The sequence below is a fragment of the Eublepharis macularius genome, chromosome 7, assembly GCF_028583425.1.
Source record: "Eublepharis macularius isolate TG4126 chromosome 7, MPM_Emac_v1.0, whole genome shotgun sequence".
Classification (NCBI taxonomy): Eukaryota; Metazoa; Chordata; class Lepidosauria; order Squamata; family Eublepharidae; genus Eublepharis; species Eublepharis macularius.
The window spans coordinates 125,733,846-125,753,162 of NC_072796.1; the positions used below are offsets into that span (position 1 = coordinate 125,733,846).

The 19,317-nt window shown below is 42.5% G+C and overlaps 1 protein-coding gene across 1 annotated transcript in view; it reads right to left on the reverse strand.

Moving 5' to 3' along the window:
* FAM91A1 (family with sequence similarity 91 member A1) overlaps nucleotides 1-12,533 on the reverse strand; it is a 34,759-nt gene extending 22,226 nt beyond the window's left edge. Inside the window, exons 1-9 of the mRNA XM_054984935.1 lie at nucleotides 12,328-12,533; nucleotides 9,855-9,939; nucleotides 8,026-8,177; nucleotides 5,837-5,894; nucleotides 4,803-4,870; nucleotides 3,410-3,523; nucleotides 2,515-2,605; nucleotides 1,887-1,949; nucleotides 1,015-1,121 (exon numbers count right to left, since the gene is read on the reverse strand). Coding sequence (XP_054840910.1) covers nucleotides 1,015-1,121; nucleotides 1,887-1,949; nucleotides 2,515-2,605; nucleotides 3,410-3,523; nucleotides 4,803-4,870; nucleotides 5,837-5,894; nucleotides 8,026-8,177; nucleotides 9,855-9,939; nucleotides 12,328-12,399 — 810 coding nt within the window. The 5' untranslated portion in view covers nucleotides 12,400-12,533. The remainder of the gene's footprint in view (nucleotides 1-1,014; nucleotides 1,122-1,886; nucleotides 1,950-2,514; nucleotides 2,606-3,409; nucleotides 3,524-4,802; nucleotides 4,871-5,836; nucleotides 5,895-8,025; nucleotides 8,178-9,854; nucleotides 9,940-12,327) is intronic.
* Between the last annotated feature and the right edge of the window lie 6,784 nt (nucleotides 12,534-19,317).

Consider the following 19,317-nt stretch of genomic DNA (forward strand, 5'->3'; position numbering starts at 1 on the left):
ACACACTAAACAGCCCGAATTACAAATAATGCCTAAGAGAAAATAATCAAGGGTGATTTCGTCATAAAAATAAGTTAAGAGCTTTGTTTCAAATTATTACCAGTTTTAATTAAACTCTTTTGATTTTAGCTATCTTTAGCTTCTAATACAGAATTTCCTGTACGTATCTTAGGCTCTTGAAAGATTTAGAGTAATCCTTTGAACAATTCTGGATCATAAACCAGAGCTTGGACTCCACAGTTACAGGTGAGGCTGTGATGCAGCAAGGCTAAAATACAGTGGCCTGCCTATCACTACTCAGTGAATTTATGGCAGGCCTCAGGCGAACTTCATTTTGTTCAGAGAAGGTATACTCATTAAGTGCTGCTTTTTACACAAGGAAAAGTTGTTGTAATACACTGTAAGATAATTGACTTTTATAGTAAAAGATACGTCACGTCCCTACAAGGTTGCTCAAATAACTCCTCTTTACAGTCCTCAACAGCAAAGAAAAAAAATGCACATGATCAAATCCAGCCAGTTACCTCACTCAGTCTTGCCCAATCCCTGTCCTTACTGTAGCTCCCATCCCACATGACTTGTATATGAAGATCCCATGACCTCTCCAAGCTTAGCCTTTTGGGGCAGATGGTGAATGAAAAGTCCCTCCTTTTTTACATCAGAAAATGTGGGTTGGAACCAGCTGTTCAAACTCGTCAAGAAGAAGGTGAAATCAAGACACTGCCTGCCCCTCCTCATTCTATTGGCAAAACCTGCTTGTGGTTCATGCCCATGAGCCAGTGTCTGCAGAGGGGTGTGAGAATAAGGCATAGCCATGTCATGCTCTACACATGTGAATGTTCACTCCAGAGCACGTATCACAAGCGGGGTGGGGGACATACTGGCATAATTCCAAATCCTCCTCTTCAGGAGAGCTTAAATGTCAGGAAAGGGGCTGTCTGTACTGTATGTTTTGATGACAAAAGCTTGCTTACAGGATACAGGGTACAAGAACTGCTGAAAAAAGTAACTCACCTCTGCTACATTTGTATGTTCATCTATTGAAACGAATATCTTGTACAGCAGGGTTTCGAAGTAATCGCCCTGCACCCTGTTCATAACGAAGCCTTCAAGTGGGGGCACTGGAAGGAAGAGCTATATTTAAAAAACATGATCCACGGATATTGTTTACTGTATGTATGAAAGAACCCAAATTCACACATGATCAAGCCATGAATAAAGTGCAGAAATGGAACCAAAGCCTGCTGGAGGGGCTGCCAAACAAGAATCTGTGAACCAAACACTCTTCTTTGCGAATTTAACAGCAATCTTATTGCTTCAAGAAACAGAACAAGGCAGATTTGTAGTTTGTTCTATATGCAAATGGGAACAGAAACTAAGGGAAATGAGGGAGAGTGACTGAAGGGGGTATATGTGTATAGCACAGTGGTTGAGTGGCTAGGCTACAAATCAGCACTCTGCTAGTTCAACTCCCACTACCGTCGTGAACTCTGCAGGTGGCTATAGGTAAGCCACTCCTCTCAGCTCCAGCTCCCCAGCTGTACTCTGGGGATAATAATAAGACTAACTTTGTTCACCACTCTGAGTGTGGCACTAATCTGTCCAGAAGGGTGGTATATAAGCACACTGTTGTTGTTGTTGTTATTATGCTGAACATTAGGAAACGATAATAAGAATAATCTGCAAATGGAAACAATTGCCTAGGGGAGCCTAGTGCTCACACAAAGGCTCGACAGCTGTATGTTGGGAATGCTCTAGGTTTGGAATTTCCTGCACTGAACAAGAGGCTGGACTAGATGGCCTACAAGACCCTTCCAAGTTCTGAGCTGAAGTATATTCTGTATGGTCAACAAATTGCAGATGTCTCTTCAAGAGCTCTTACTCACCTGCTATACAACTGTCATCTGATATGGGTACATCAAGGTAAATAAAACCTTTATTATATAAGCCTGCAAAAAGGGAAATATACTCATTGTACAAATGCTATAGCCACTGCTCTGAACATTACACCATTATGCTCAATGAGACACTAACAGAGTTAACTAGACGGCAGAAAAGTTAGTGCAGCATGGTAGCATGCACTCTCTTGAGAATTTTCACTAACAGAATATAGTACTGTGGTCTTCAATCTTTACAGATCCGGGACACACCTTGCTACTGCCTCTGGCAGTAGCAAGGACCCATGGAGCTGCAAGCATGCAACATCAGAGTAATGAGATAGGAGGAGAAACTTGAGTTGCTGAACCTGCCTGTGCTCCCATGGGGTGGGGGTGGGGCATGATTCCATTCACTCTCTAGGCATGTGCCATAGCAGCAGGTCCTTCCAAAGAGCAACAAAAAATGGTGCCCCTCTGCCTTGCGCTCACTCACTCACACACTCGCACAGTAAACCATAGTAAATGGCTTTTGAAACAGGTTGTGATAGGGTATGGGGGGATCAGCTGTACAACCCCCCCCCCCAAATTCCACTCGTCTTGCATGAGCCCACACTTCCATCAAAAGACAAAAACTCACTGTGAACTATATTGTACTCTACTGATCCAGCAAGCTGAGGGCCTGAATCAATGATTTTATCAATAGCAGATTTTTCAGAGGTAGTGCAAATCTAGGGAGAGAAAAGTGTTGATAATTAATCATATTTGCATATGCCGTTTTTAAAAATTTCCCTTTTAATCCACTTCAAGAACCTATTGTTGAGTTAACAAGCAGGAAATAAATATTAAAACAAAGTTTCATTACAGAAAGATTTTTTCCCCACTCTCAGAGCTCTACAATTCAGTCACCCAATGGATATGACTGGCAATACATTCAGGACAAAGACAGCAATTCTAAATAGGTATATTTGGAAGTAAGCCCCATTTTATTCAATGGGTTTACTTCCAGGAATGTGTTCTCATGATCGCACCAAAAATAAAGAACTTTTCCCAACACTTAACTACTTTATGAGATTTATCTATGATGTAGCAAATGGCTAGTAGCGTTGATGGTTTTAACAATATCAGGCAAGTTCAAGGAGGGCAAGCATATCTACAGCTGAAAGGAACATCCCTGTTCAGAGGCAGTACACCTTTGGATATTTGATGCTGGGGGACACAATTTAGGTCAAAGGACCAACTCCATCTGATAAAAGCACCAGAAAAAAGCACGGCAATTAAGCAGTATTTTCAGAAGCAGGCAAGACTCACTGGTTTTGGCTGCGACAGCTAAAGTTATGTTCACAATCCATACAACGACTGGACCCAAATCAGGAAAAGCTGCCGTAACTGTAAAGCCAGTATGTCAAAATGTATTTGCTACAGTAGTGCTTTTGTAAACTTAACAGCCAGCACTTTTACATTCCTGAATTTGGGGTAACTCAGAGCATGCACTCAAAGTTCAGGTATAGGTAAACTCAGAAACTACGGAATACCTTTATGTCATCCTCGGTTATGTAGCCAGCTTGTACCACCCACCAAGCCTCTATGGCAATTTCCACTGGCTTCATGGGTAGCAGATCACGAGCAGACTTCCTTCTGAAAAATTTCTGCAGTGGTACAATCCATTTGAAATTGCACATGTCAAAAACAAGAAGGAAGCAACCAGTTTACTACCTTATAATAAGCAGCTAACAAATGTTCCCTATCTTCTGAAGGCAGAATACTTGGGCATCTAAACCCAGAAAAAGGCACACTAGCTCACAGCTGATTGCTCCCCATTTTTACCATTAACTCCCAAAATTATCTCTCTGAAAAAATTATTTACACACCACTTTGGTGCATTTTTATAGAACTCTTTATGTTTAAAAAGAGCAAATGTGATTAGCTCTAGAGACAGAAGATGCTGTGCTTCTGCAATATGCTTCAGATTCACAAAAGGAAGCTGCAGGAGATTATTAAATAAGATTTTTTGAACTGTAATGGACATTGCACTTCTGTAACCTGAAGGCAAGGCTCACACAAAGCACTCCCGAGTTGGGACGCTGTGATTGACTGCTTGGTTCCAAATGTAAACTCGCTGACAGGAGTTTATCACAGCGACACTTCACAGTTGCACTAACACTCTGTAAGTCTCCAGCCACAGTTAAAGGAGGTGGTTTTAATCTATACATTCCTCAATGTCTTGCACCCACAGTTCAAATGAGACTTCTCCCCTCACTAGGTTGCTCCACTAGGTTCCATCACAAACTGCAAACTCAGTATAACTATTTAATTAAAAAATTATAGCCTCTCTTTCCTCCTAGTAGTCCAAAGTGCTTAACCAGAAAACCCATCAAGTCATAGCAACAAATCAAATAAAAATACCCTCCGTAAGACTCACTAGATGAAACAAGATAAAATGTCACAGAAATGTTCCTTCCCATAAAGGAAGGTCTTCGTGGTCCCTCTACAGGCCAGCAGGGAGAGACTCCTACAGTTCTCCAGGGGAAGCTTATTCCACAACAGTGCAGAGGGAGAAGGCATGTGAGTAGGTGCTGGTACCACCTTGAAGGATGGCACCAACAAATGTTGCAGTATAACTGGGGTGAGAGCTCATATGGTGACAGATGGTCCTGAAGAGCTTGAAAGTATGAATCAATGCTCTGAACTGGGCCTGGAAGCTAACAGAAAATCTCTTATAAAGGAGTAGCTAACCCAACTCTTTCAGAAGTGCTGCAAAGCTTTTAATTCGGCAGGCGTTCTGCTGAGCTCAACCATGTTAGATGTCAAACTATGTTGTGCTACGTTTACCTATGCTATTGCTTTTGACAAGTGCTGTGTGCGCTACAGAATTGTTAATTTTAGACCTGCTGGTGAACGGTAGAGGAAACAAAATTGAACACGTACTTTTGATGATCGACACTGGTTCATTAGATCAATGTACTGGTTTCTTCCTATGCCAAGAAGCCTTAGGCCTGAAAAAAATTAAATTACAATTGTAAAACTTATTCAGGGACACAGGAATATAAATCCCTTACACTCTTTCTATCTTTTGCTTTGTGGCCAAACAGGAACCTTTTAGCGAGGCCACTAGGAATGCCAGTTATTACTGGTGTGGATCCTACCAGTATCCCACCTCTTCACCAAGCAACTTTACGACTTCCTTCAGTTCTATTAAAAGAGAGTCTTCCTCCAGCTAAGAACCATTCCTCCAACTGAAGGTCTACTTACATTGGAGGAAAACTTGTTAAGTTGAAGGAAGTTTCCTCAGCTTAAGGCCTGATTCCCCACCCCTGTCTCTTCTTCCAGCCAGAACCTCTTACTGGTCAACAATTCAGAAAACCAAGATCCTTCTTATCAAATGAAGAAATTATTCAAAGAAGCTAGCACTTGCTCCAACAGCTGTTGTGGTGTTATTCTGGAGGTCATTTGGTGATGAATGAATTAAACTGATCCTCTGAAATGGTGTTAATCTTGCTGACCTTTTCACTGACCTTTACAGCTGAGTGTATTGCTGTTTCTGCTATTGCAGCTGCCTGAGGGTACAGCGTTTTTGGGGAGGGGGGCTGCCATATTTATAGGGTTGGATCCCCAAAAGATTTCCATGCACACTAGAACACCTTAGTAGATAGGTGAGGAAGTTATCAACCAAATAAATATATTTATCAAAAGTCAACGTACTGACTTGTGCTCTGCTGTTCTATTTCTTCCATCATTTTGGTGTTCATTTGTCAAGAACCTCTTTCTTACTCAACTGTAAACATGAGGCTCTTAACCCTAATTTCAAAAGCACTGTTAACAAGTGTAGCACCTTTAAAACTATCACACAGATGTACTTTTGAAACTAAGCAGAAAACGGGGAAGGTGGGTTTTTTAAAAAGTATTTTTTGGAATGAATGTTTATTTAGCCCATGGGAAAAAGAAAACAATCATGCACTTACAGTCTGCAGCAGTGAAATTGGGCAAAGAATCATAGCTCTTTTCACTGTTCATTATATCCTTTATAAAGAAAGAGGAGAAAAGATAGTGTCAGTTCATAAATATACATTTGAAGTTATTTTATACAGAGCATGGCCACTGGTTCATATAGATCAGTATTGTCTGCTTTGAGTCAGTGATTATTCAGGGTCTCAGACTGAGGTCTCATCATTGGGTTTTCAAGGTAAGAGATGAATGTGAAAGTTGGACGAAAGCATTCATTTGAAATGTGATCCTGGAGAAGAGTTTTGCAGATTCCATGGATAGCCAAAAAGACAAGAGGGTTCTAGATCAAATCAAGCCTGAATTCTCCCTAGATGCTAAAATGACAAAACTGAGACTATCATAGTTTGGTCACATCATGAGAAGACAAGACTCTCTGAAAAAGCCAATAATGCTAGGAAAAGAGGAAGACCCAAAATGAGATGGCTTGACTCAATAAAAAAAGCCACATCCTCCAGTTCACAGGATCTGAACAAGTTGGTTAACAATAGGATCTTTTGGAGGTCTTTCATTCATTGGATCACCATAGATCAGAGGGGACTTGATGGCACATACCAGAGATCTTTCCTAATAATGCTTGTGAAAACCTTTACTTGGATCTTCTGCATACCAAATATGTGTTCTGCCACTGAACCACAGCCCTTACCTACTCCAGTCACTACAGTCTCTTACTTCATAAGTGTGAAATGCTTTTTACATCAGTAAAAACACTATTTTAGTTTCTGACATCTAGTTGCTTAGCGGTGTTTTTTTCTGTTTATATGTCTGTGTTTGCTATAAAGTAATATTCCCTCACCCAAATATAGAACCTAGAATTAGAAGCATGCCTGTTCATAAAAATGTAATGCTGGCTTTAAAGAAACAATAAAAGAAACAACCAGGTGTAAGGTGGAAGAATTTATTAAGGGTTTTTTTTTTATCCCAAGTATTATAGTCCCAGAATTTAGAGGTGTGCAGTGGATGTCATGTTAATTTCAAATTAAGGAGGTGATCTGTACATGCAAGTGATGAACTTGCTTCCCCTAATAAAATGGATGGCGTGTGTGTGTGTGAAAGTGTGATTGTGGAGCTCCCCAAGCCATCAAATCAGGAAAGAGATGCACATGCAATAAAATTGTGTGACCCTAACAATCTTCTTGCACTTATTTGCAAGCTATTCTGTGCATTTTCTTATTCATCACATTAATATCTGGCAATGAACATAGGCTCTCTGCCACTGTATCATTCTCAGAAATACACTGCACTGTATGTTAAAAAGAGGGGGAGGCTTGTCAAAGGACACCCAGTGATCTTCATATCCTAGCTGGGATCTGAACCCGGGTTTCCCTAAACCGAAATCACCCCACCTCACTTCTGAGAATAGTCCAGATTAAAAACTAGACTAAATATTGTCACTTATATTAAATATTAAATGCTACAACATTTGGAACAGCTAACGTCAGATATAATATGGCAAAATATAAAGAAGTGGAGCAGGACTGAAGACTTTTGGGATATCATGAAAGAGATGCAGTCTTTCATTCAGCACACCAGGTGTAAGTCTAGCCTGAGGCAACTTAAATAGCAGGAAAAAATCATGATAGAAACACAACTGGGAGGAGGCAGACCAAGAGGAATTGCCACCTTGAAACATCTTATAGAAAGGGTGGAATTCAAACATGACAGTAAATAACCACCAGTGCTATTCCTTACAAAATGCTGCTGTAGCAAGAACTTTGGCACACAAGCCACTGTATACTCCATGGCATTAATGCACATCCACAAGATGGAAGGCATAAATGACCTGTTCTAACTGATGGAACTCAACGGCAGAATAACAATTAGAAAAGTACTGGGAACTAACTGCAGTCATAGGTAATTATCAATGCATTCTGCACCGCATTAAACAACGTCCTTCCCACTGAATGAAACTCAGGTACTTTTTGTCACTTTCACTGGTTATATTTGCAGGATAGTGCATCCATATTGCAACTGTCTGTGTGGGTCTAGGGGGACTGCGTTTCCTGCAGCTTATTACCGGCAGTAGCCTGGTGAAAAGCTAACAATAACAGACATATGACTCCGGCTGGCAGGTATTATGTTCCGCTGCAGTGGCATAAACTGCTACCAAGGCACAATGTTTCCTATTGAAGCATTTTTTCAAACTTACCTCCATTATTCCTGTGTAGTATGAAAAGGGTGTTATCCTCAGGCCTTTCACCATGATATCAGACAAGTGGTAGGGGTATAACATGAGATGATCTCTACTGTATCTTAACAGTTCTTCGTAGTACCTGCGTTCGTCTTTCTTGACATGCTTAACTGAAAGAGAAGAGACCTGTAACATGTGGCGCCGTAATTTGTTTAGAATGTATAGATTTTTGTTAGAGGCCAAGCAAAGCATGGCAAGTCCCAAGGCAAACAAAGTCCATTTGCGGAGGGATCTGGAGTGTTCTCCATGTATCTGCACAAGAAATAAAAAGGCAGAAAAGGGGAGGGGATTGTATCATTTCACACTGTTATGAGGAATAAAGGATAATCTTGAGATGTATGTGCACCCTGCTTTTTCTTTCAAACTTTTCCACATAACATCAACCCTAAATCGATGGACCTTAATTGAAAACAACGTAAGAAGAGCTCTGCTGGATCAGGCCAGTAGTCCACCTAGTCCAGCATCCTTTCTCACACACTAGCCAACCAGTTACTCTGGTGGGCTAAGAACAGGGCACAGAAACCGAAGCCTTCCACCGATGTTGCCTCCTGGCACTGGTACTCAGAGGTTTACTGCCTCTGAATGTTGTGGTTCCCTTTAGTCATCATGGTTAGCAGCCGCTAATAGACCTTACATCCATGAACCTGTCTAATTCCCTTTCAAAGCTGGAAATGCTTGTGACCATCACTACATCCTCTGGCAGTGAATTCCACATCTTAATCACTTGCTGTGTAAAGAAACATTTCCTTTTGTCCGTCCTGAGTATACTGTCCACCAGCTTTACTGGACATCCTCAAGTTCTAGCATTTGGGGAGAAGGAAAAAAGATCTGTCTACTCTTTCTATCCTGTGCATAATTTTATAAAGCTCTATCGTGCCCCCCCCTTTAGGTGTCCCTTTTCTAAACTAAAAAGTCCTAGACTTTTCAGCCTTGCCTCATAGGAAAGGTGTTCCAACCCCTTAATCATCTTGGTTGCCCTCTTTGGTACGTTTTCCAGCTCTGCAATGTCCTTTTCGAGATGCAGTGATCAGAAATGCACGCAGTATTCCAAATGAGGCTGTGCCATAGATCTATCCAGGGGTGTACATAAGAGGAGCCCTGCTGGATCAAACTAGAGGTCCAGCTAGTTCAGAATCGAGTTTTAAACAGAGGCAAACTATTTGCCCTGGAGGCCCAGCAAACAGGTTTTTTCCTCGATGTTGCCACATAACATTGGTATTTAGAAGTTTACTACTTTTAAATCAGGAAGTTCCTTTTAAAATATATTTATAACAACAACAACAACAAGGCTTATATACCTCTCTTCTAGACAGATTAGTGCCCCACTTAGAGTAGTGAATGAAATCAGTGTTCTTATTATCCCCACAATACAGCTGGGGAACTGGGGCTGAGAGGAGTGGCTGACCCAAGGCCACCTGCTGAGCTCGTGGCAGCAGTGGGATTTGAACCAGCAGAGTGCTGATTCACAGCACAATCACTTAATCATTATGCTACGGCTGCTCTCTCCAGTGCCATTATTTTAAAATGTATGCACTTACTGAAGTACAAAGCAGGTCACTAATTGTGTGCATATTCTGGCCACAGTTCTGATGTACTGTCTAGTAGAGTGCAACAATTCCCCGTTCCTCCTCCTCTCAATTGTTCACACAATTTGTGTCATTTTTTGGGCTCTCTTTAAAAGCTGCTTGGAGATCATGCTCTTCTAAGCTTCCCAAGCATTTGTTAAAGTTACAACATTCATTTTCAAGAACACCTCCCTTCCCTCAATTTTGTACTTATGTACTCACCTAAGTTATTTCGGTACCGTAGCTGATTGCGGATACTATAGAGTACAACCTGCTTTTCATATTCTCTCTGTGAGTTTCCAAGACCCTATGAAACAAAACACACCAATTTAGTTAACATGCAGATAGCTGAATGCATAATACTAGAGGTTTTTTTAAAAAAAGAAAACCAAATTCTTGTCCTGACCCTGGACAATCAGGCATAAATGTCACTTATCTCTATGGTATTTACTTTAAAACTAAATTAGTGAGTTTAAGACTGCAGCCTTGGTATTACAAAACACTGCTGAGCCTAAAAAGCTGATACAAAGAAAAAAAAAAGTTAAGAAGTAGTTTACCTACCAGAGTGGTAGGTAACTTTACAATTCGGTCTAGCTGAAAATTGAGCTAAAAATTTACCCTTAGCTGAAGAGTTACAATTAACTGCTTGGACTTTTACCTATGGTCAAATGTTATATTAATTCAGCCTGGTTTACAGTGATATAAACAATAGGGATAATTAAGCCAAGTCTACCTTGCACTACTACAACAAAAAACTACACAGATTGTGTTTTTACTATCCTTTCTTCACATCAGTATAGAACTCATGATCAGCAAAGAAATTGCTCATTAGACAGCTGTTTTTCTTTTATAACAAAAGTGTATTATACGTAACATTCACATTACATGGTTTTCATTTATAATGACCTTCACCACTACAGACTCAATAATGAGAACAACCATAACTTGATCTTACATATTTACAAGTCTGTAAGTACTCCTAAGTGTAGTTGCTGCCTAACTACCTTGATTAGTACACATCTGATAGGGGTGGGGGAAAAGAGTAAGCTGGATCCTAACCACACTTTTTTCTTGCAGAAGACCCTTCTGCCATTGGAAAGTTGTGTGTGTAATATTGTCAAATTCCCTCTCCCCTTTACAAACCCACATGCTCTTCTTGGAAGTCCACTGACCTTTGGGGGACATGATTTTGGGAGGCACTGCATGCTGCCATGGGATGGAAAAGGCAGGAAAGTTTGCTTGTACTCACTTTAGATAACAACCATCCCTATATGACTAAGATTGCAGAAGGTAGTCATGTGTTACTACAATTAAGAATTCAGAAGAGAAAAGCAGCATTATAAGCCATTTTGGCAAAAAAGACAGTGCTGCAAAAAGCAGTATGAGCACAGCTACCTAGTGGCACAGAGTATTACAATGCTAGAGTGACATGTTGGGATTCATATTTGTTGGACACCGGTGGGGATAAAAGAGGCTGGTAGGAAACATATGAATAGTGACAATCCTAAACTAGTGTTATAAAAATCCAGAAACATATGTCAGTAAGTATCACAAATATTTGCTTTTCTGTGTCTGAAAAAAGGCTCATCTATTGCAGAAGTCATTCACATATGAATATTAATGTTCACTGTACTACAGACCTTCAATATATCAAGGCTCCCCAATTTTCTGAGCCTGCAGGCACCTTTAAAATTCTGACACAGGGAAGTAAGCACAACAAAGTACCACCACATGAGGTGAAGCCAACCACAAAATGATCACTACAGGAGGCAGAGCCACGTACACAGAAGCCTGTACATATATACACATACATAATATAAATGATTTTCCAGTGTCATCATTTAAAAATATATGCAACTACCGAAGTTCAAAGCCACTTACAAATACAAGCATTGTATGCACATTCTGGCCATAGTTTCATATACACACACAGATCAAGAGAGCGAGAGTCAGTGCGTTATCTATGTTGAGTCACTGAGACTCAAGGTAGATTACACAGCGAGAGTCGGTACAGTCAAATTTAGAGATAATTCAATTAATAATGTGATTGGATAAATAAAATGCAAAATTGTAAAGATTCAAACTAAAAGAAACTAGAGTTGCCAGCTCCTGGTTTGGAAATTCCTGGAGATTCGGGTGGGTGGGTGGAGCCTAGAGAAGGCAGGGTTTGGGGAGGGACTTCAGCTGGGTATAATGACATGGAGTCCACCCTACAAAACAGCCACTCTCCTGATCTCTGTTGCCAGGAGATCAATTGTAATTCCAGCTACCACCTGGAGAATGGCAACAATACCAGAACACCATGATACTCTGCTGAGGTCCCTCTTCTACCCAAACCCTGCCCTTCTCAGGCTCCACCGTCAAAAAACTCCAGGAATTTCTCAACTTGTAGCTGTCAACGCTACTCTTCACCTGCTTGTGGAGGGCATGGTTGGCCAGCTCATAAAACAGCAGAAGTTTAGCTTTAAAGGAAAAGGGGGAAAAAACAATTGGGAAAGTCTGCGAAACACCCACAGCCAGTGAAGGACCGACGGAGGGGAGTCTGTGGTGGCAGCAAAAGGCTCCATCTGGAAAAGCAGGAGCAGAAAGCTCCCGGTGCCCCCGGGAACGAGAAATCCGAGTACGGGATGCCAGAAGGGTCACTAACGGAAGGGGGGGGCTTTGTTTACAGGTGCCGGGAAGGGTTAGTCCGTACCTGTTTAACACTGGCGGGGAGGCGGGCCCAGGGGTAGTTGTGGCGAATATGAAACTCCACGTCCACGTTCATGGCAAGGACCCCGGAGGGGAGGCGGAGGAAAGGGGGCGGCAGCTGGCGGCCCCCCTCCTCGCGCGCCTCTCCGCCTCGCCCGCGACCCGACGCAGCGGCAGCGAGGGCGACAAGCTGGACTTCGCTCGCCTCCCCGTTCCCCTCACAGACCACTTCCGCGTGACAGCCGCCGAGGCCGCGCCCCCTCTGTGTGCGTCACTTCCGGTTCTTTGGTGAGGCGATGAAGGCGGGAGGAAGATGGGTATAGAAACGATCAGACCGGCGCGTGGAAGCCGTGAGGGAGGGTGGCGGGGGATGGATGGGCCGGAGATGATAAAAACCAAGAGAGGTTAAATTTCAAAACTAAACGTTTAACCGCCGCTTCTTTCGTTAGAGGCGTGTCACTTTTCATGGAAGCGCTGTATGTGGGAACCACAAATCCCGTTATGCTTTGCAGAGACCGCCTCTGGCTTGTGACGTAACGACGGATAAGAACAGGGCAGGGGCTGTTTGAGGCAGGCTCGGAAGGGGGTCGGGGCTGGTTGCTAACCTCCAGGAGGATGAGGGAGATCTCCCGGAATTGCAACGGATCGCCAGGCAACAGAGATCACATCCCCTGTAGAAATTGGCTACTTTGGACTCAATGGCATTATGCCCACCTGAGGTCCATCCCTTCTCCAAAACTTGTCCTCCAGGGGCTACGCGTCCAAAATCTCCAGGAATTTCTCAACCTCGAGCTGGCAACTTGGTGGGCTCCCTGCCCTCTATAATAGCAGGAAACCGATATATCTCGTAGACAACGTCAAAAGCTCGGACACAATCGTTCTTAGGGCTGTGAACTCTTCGTTATAGGTGTATTGTTTCTGACATCTCCTTTTTTTTGTAATTTAATACTGTATGATAACCACCAGCCCGCTCACTCTGAAAGCACCCTTGAAGGCTGAGAGCCAATATTTCAAAAAGGCAGCATATAAAATTTCTAAATAAAACTGTATTTTGTAAGTTGCAACATCAGGTTCCCAGGTCCAATGATCACAAAAGGCTAGAGGCTATGGCTCCCGTGCCTGAATTCCTGTTGCACTTTCATTTGAGAATTTTGTTTGGACCCCTTTCTAACTATAGTGCTGCTGCCTTTATGGCAATGCCTGCACAGCCTTAGTAATGGTGGGTGGCCTCATTGAGTGAGGCCACCCATGTGAGGGCTTAGTCTGAGTAAGTGTGGAAGCACCATTTTAACAAATTCATTTCTAATCTAAGCTCAACCTGAATGAAGCAGCAGTTCTTGACTGGGGAGAGATGGCCCACTCAGAGTTTTATATTTTATTTCAAAAGCTAGGCAGGGTTCCTGGGAGAAGAGAAGCTGGCCAGGACCTTCTTTCTTTCTCTTAGTTGAAACTCTTTTTATCCCCCTCCAAGCTAGTCCATAGCCCAGGAAGGAAAGCTGTCTCAATCCTTTACACAGCTTTGACTCCAGACTGGTTCATGCATATAGTAACATGATGTGGCAGAGCCCTGAAATGGTAGAACAAACTGCACCACCTCAGACCACAGGTGGTCTGAATATTCCTGTATGATAATGATAACAACAACTGCACTTATATACCACTCTTCAAGTCAGATGACTGCCTCATTCAGAGTGTTGAACAAAGTCAGTTTATCATTGTCCCAACAATACAGCTGGGGAGCTGGGGCTGAGAGGAGTGGCTTTCCCAAGGCCACCCGTTGAGCTCATGGCAGTAGTGGGATTCAAACCAGCAGAGTTGTGAGTCACAACCGGACTGCTTAAGCACTATATTTGCAGGAAAATTTTAAACATAGTAGTGCATTCCAAAATGTGACCCTCTGTCCACGGTTTGCAATGGTACCGTGTATTTTGCTGTCTTGATCTCCTGTATAAATGAACTGGGTCTAAGATGCCGACTGCTGGGCCGTTCACAGATCATAAAAGCGTCTGGTCTTGGTTGGCTAACAGTGTTGCTCTTCTATATAAGCTTTTAGTCTACACTTGGAGTTTTCTGCCTGCAGGTGGCAGTCATTCACTATTTCTGTTTGGATTGCGGTCAAGAGATCCGCTTTAAGAAAGTAATATCGCTTTCTATAGTTGACCTTATACACCATTGTCCCTGCCCCATGGGTGAATTACAGCATCTACTCATTTGTATTTAGATTTCTGTCTCACCTAAGGAAGATGTCTTTTGGCATAGTGGTTAAGAATGTCAAACTAGGATCTAAGGAAACTGGGTATGAATTCCCCACTGTGCTACGGAAGCTTGCTGGGTAGGTAACCTTAGACCAGTCACATGCCGTCAGCCTAACCTAACTCACTGGGTTGTTGTTAGGATAAAATAGAGGAGAAGAGAACGATGTTAGCTTATTTTGGGTTCCCATTGGGGAGAAAGTGGAGTATAACTAATGAGCTAAATAATATTGTTTAGTTTAAATAATAATATTTATTTATAGTCCACCTTTTTCACTGAGATCCAAGGTGGATTACAACAGCGCAAATGAAAATACAATATAATCGACAGCTAGGACATTCACTGAACAGAGTGCAACAATGAACAACAGTTAGGACATTCAGGGAAACAGATGCAATAGGGAATGGCAGCAGAAAAAAATTTAAACAAGCATGCAGCTAAGCACAGAGATGAAATTATCTGAAACAAAGCATAACTAATTTCCATGGCATGTTTCGCAGAGTGGAGACTCGCTAGTAGGTGCATATCTACATCAGAAGACAGTACTTAATAGCGTAGCTTTTAGACCTGTCCCTACCAAGGTATTTGTCTGAGCTATTTCTTATGACCCAGTCCTGTAATCTCGGTAGAAAGCCCTCCTGAATAATACAGTTTTGCATAATTTGCGGAAAGCCAGGAGAGTAGGAGCTTTCCTGACTTTCTCAGGCAGGCCATTCCACAAGGAGGGGGCTACCACAGAGAAAGCAGATGTGTGGGCAGCTGCTGATTTTGGCTAACTGAAGTGCCCTGATCAGATGAGCAAAGCTGCCACAGCAGGACACTCTCCTGGCTTTCTGCAAACTATGCAAATCAATTATTCAGAACGGCTTTTTTACACTGCTAGGAGGGCTGTACTGTAAGGAAATGGTGAAAGGATAGGGACTGTAGACTATACTACTGCGTTCTGTCTGTTGCTGTCTGTACGTTCCTACTGGGTAGTTTCTGCGTTGTTTTAACATTGTGATTAATTGCTTATGCTTTGTTCCAGCTCTGTATCTGAATTCAGCTGTTTCCAATTTCTGCACATTTGCATTTGCGTACCCTAGTACATTGTTTATCGAATGTCCCAGTTGTTGATTGTATTGACTTACACTGTGTAATCTGCCTTGAGCCTCTGTGAAAAAAGTGAATTATAAACATTCATACATACATACAAACTGCTTTTTGGAAATGCTAATTGTTGGTCATTTCTAGATGAGTGTTGTCTACTTTGACTGCCAATGCCTCTCCAGGGTCTCAGGCTGAGACCCTTTAACTGGAAATGCCTGAGATCTCTTGCATGCAATGCATGTGTTCTGTCAATGAGAAACAGTTCCTCCCCTCTATAAGGAAGAGACTATATTATATCTGTAATTATAGGGTTACAAATAGGCTTGGTTATCCACTGTGCCAAAAGGAAATCTGAATTCTGTGCCAAACAAAAAGTGGGAGTCTGAATAAGCTATGCAAATGAAGCAAACTGGCACGGGGTGTTTATTCTGCCCAATTCAGGTCTCTTCTGTTAGCTGCAGGTGCGACAAAGCAAAACACCAAAGCCTTTGTTCTTCCGCATGGGAAGACCTCTTTGGCCCCTGTCCATTTGTTTTCAAGCTTACCTTCACAGCCAGTGGTCTAAGGAAACAGGGATGCTGAATGCTCTGCCAGTAATAAAGTTGGCAGAATTTATATGCGTGGCTCCAATAAACCGGCATCAGCCTGGGAGAAGGGAGGCAGAGACAGCACATAAAAAGGTAAAGAGACACTTGAGCTCCTGCATTGTAAGCAGATAGTCTCGGGCTCAAGCCATGACATCTCCAGTTAAAATGATCTCTGGTAAGAGAGCTTGGAAAGATGTTGGTCTAAGGCCTTGGAGGGCTGCTCCCAATCATAGAAGGCAGTAATGTGCTAGATGGAACATTCGAAATGCATCCAGAGGAGTTAGCCATGTTAGTCTGTAGTAGCAAAATCGAAAAGAATCCAGTAGCACCTTTCAGACTAACCAACTTTACTGTAGCATAAGCTTTCGAGAATCACAGTTCGCGTTGCATCTGACAAAGAGAACTGTGATTCTCAAAAGCTTATGCTACAGTAAAGTTGGCTAGTCTTAAAGGTGCTACTGGACTCTTTGATTTGAAATGCAGTTTCACGTGTCCATGTAGCTGCATCATGTTCTTATGCATGTTTACTCAGAAGTAATTTAATCCAATAGGATTTATTTCCTTGTCAATTGCACAAAGAATCGCAACCTTTACATACACACACACACACACACCCACTGTGCTTTCTCCAGGAGGCAAAGAAACTCCCCCCACTATCTAGTCCTCAATGGCAGCAGCTGTCTTTGCATGTGCTGGGCAGAGAAGCTAAAACTGGGCTAGCTAGAGTTCTTAGCAGGCTATTGCAATGGAAGCAGGTAATTGAGAGCTGGGGAAGATGCCTCGGCTGAGAGGCAGTGTGATATAATGGTTAGAATACCATACTAGGAGCAAGAAAGCTTCAAATCCCTATTTTGCTGAGGAGCTCACTGGACGACCTTGGACAAATCAGTCAGGGTCATTAGCAGGATTTTTTATATGAATGGCATGAGACGTCCAACAAACAATATACAATAGCACTAAGATCACTAAAAATAAGAAACAATGCAAAAAAACAAGACATCTCGTTCATAAACGAAACAAGTAGAATTACAAAAGCAGAAAACAAAGTGATAAGAGCAAGGTAATACATACAACGAACAGTGGAATAGACTAAAACCTTTATAAAAGTGCCCTCCATGCCATTATAATACATCCTTATTTCCTTTGCACAGATGCCATTATACCGCAACTAGGCCATTCCACAGCATGGGGGCCACAATAGAGAAAGTTTTCAATATGGTTAAGGGTGGCTCCTTCAGAAGGCTTTGCTCAGATGAGCGAAACTATCCATGATGAAGCATAGCAGGAAAGGTGGCCCTGCAGGTATGAGGGTCCCAGATCATGCCCTGAGCTCTTTGGAAGAAGAACAGGACAAAAAAGTGGATTTAATGGCCACGTGGAGAATTCAGGAAGAGAGTGATAAAGTAGAACTTTCAGCCATTTGTTCCTGCTCCTGATTTTGAGCATACACAGTCCAAGTCTAGTTCTGGATGGCAGAAAGGCGAGCTAAAACTGTTTCCATAAATACACCTAAATATATTTCTGATATGGCTGCCTACAATCTCAGCCTGGCATCAGCCACATGTTCTCCCTACTTCAGAGCCACCTTGCAGGCTTGCCCTAAGGTTGCTGCACAGGGAGCCATTTCCTTCATTGCCCGCAGCAGCTGATATTTTTCCTTGGCTGATGTGTGGCTGGTGCTGTAGACCGCTTCGAAGCATCAGCATAATTCGCCAATTGCACCCTGAGCTGCAGAGCCAGGGAAGAGTTCAAAAGGAAAACATCTATAGCGAATAGGTTGTGTGAGTGGACTGCTAGCAGGATGGAGTCTCAAACTGAGGAATATTAAATTATTAAGATTCATAGCCTTCTCAGTTCCCCAAAGAACTCTGAGCAAAGAACAATAAACTACTTTCTAAAATCCATGTACAAAATAATTCATAACAATTAGAGGCAAATCAACACAGAAAACTGACTTGGAGCCCGAGAGCACTTACACAATGGATCTTTCCAACCTCCTGTGAACTATGTATTGTCGAAGGCTTTCACGGCCGGAGAACTATGGTTGTTGTGGGTTTTCCGGGCTGTATTGCCGTGGTCTTGGCATTGTAGTTCCTGACGTTTCGTGAACTCCTGTGAACTGCTACCATTCCCCAAAAGTTGCTCCAGAGAGACATGGAAATCTTTGGAATAGCGTGGGTTATGGTACAGGGGCTGTAACTAGTGCGGCGGGTCTCCCCCTATAGCTTGAGACCTCCCACTGCAGCGCTCCTGCTGCTCTGAGCTTCTGCTGCAGCTTGGTGGAGTACCAGGAGCAAATATAAAGGAAAAATGGCATCACAGCGATGCTGTAATGTCCCTTCCATTTACATACCCAGAAGTGATGTCATGATGTTGTGGTGACGCTCTAGGAATTTCCTAAATCTCAGAGCATTGCAATGATGCTGTGATATCACTTCCAGGTATGTAACTGGAAGTAATGTGGTGGTGTCTTGTGATGGCAACATCACCCCTGCCCAAAAGCTCCCTGAGGTTGCCAACAGCTGGCTGGCAACTCTAGCTATGATTGGAAGTGAGAAACCAGGGCTTCTAATGAGGTATTAACTACAGGTGCCTTTTGAAGGGGAGGAAGGTATCTGGGATTTTATTCTATCGGTTTAAAATTGTAATGTTTTAACTGTGATACATAAGCCTCTTGAGCCACAAGGAAAAGTGGGATATAAATATTTGAATGAATGAATGAATTGTACCCCCACCTGAAAGTCTTACCCTGCTCTTAAGATCTTAAGGAAAAGTGAGATATAATTATTTGAATGAATTAATGGTACCCCCACCTGAAAGTCTTACCCTGCTCTTAAGATTGTTGGGTGGCCTCTGAAGCAAATATTTCTTGCTATTTCCAAGGATACATTGGCTGAATCCACATTCACCCATTACCCGCTTATAAATCGCTTTTCTTTCGGTTTCCTCCAACCCGCAACTTTTCCTTCTCCGTTCACATTCAGGCTCCCCATCCGGCTTTCTCGCGCGAGCCTCCGGTCACACGTCCGCTCGCCAACCGCTTTTGTGGGCGGTACCTTTTTTCC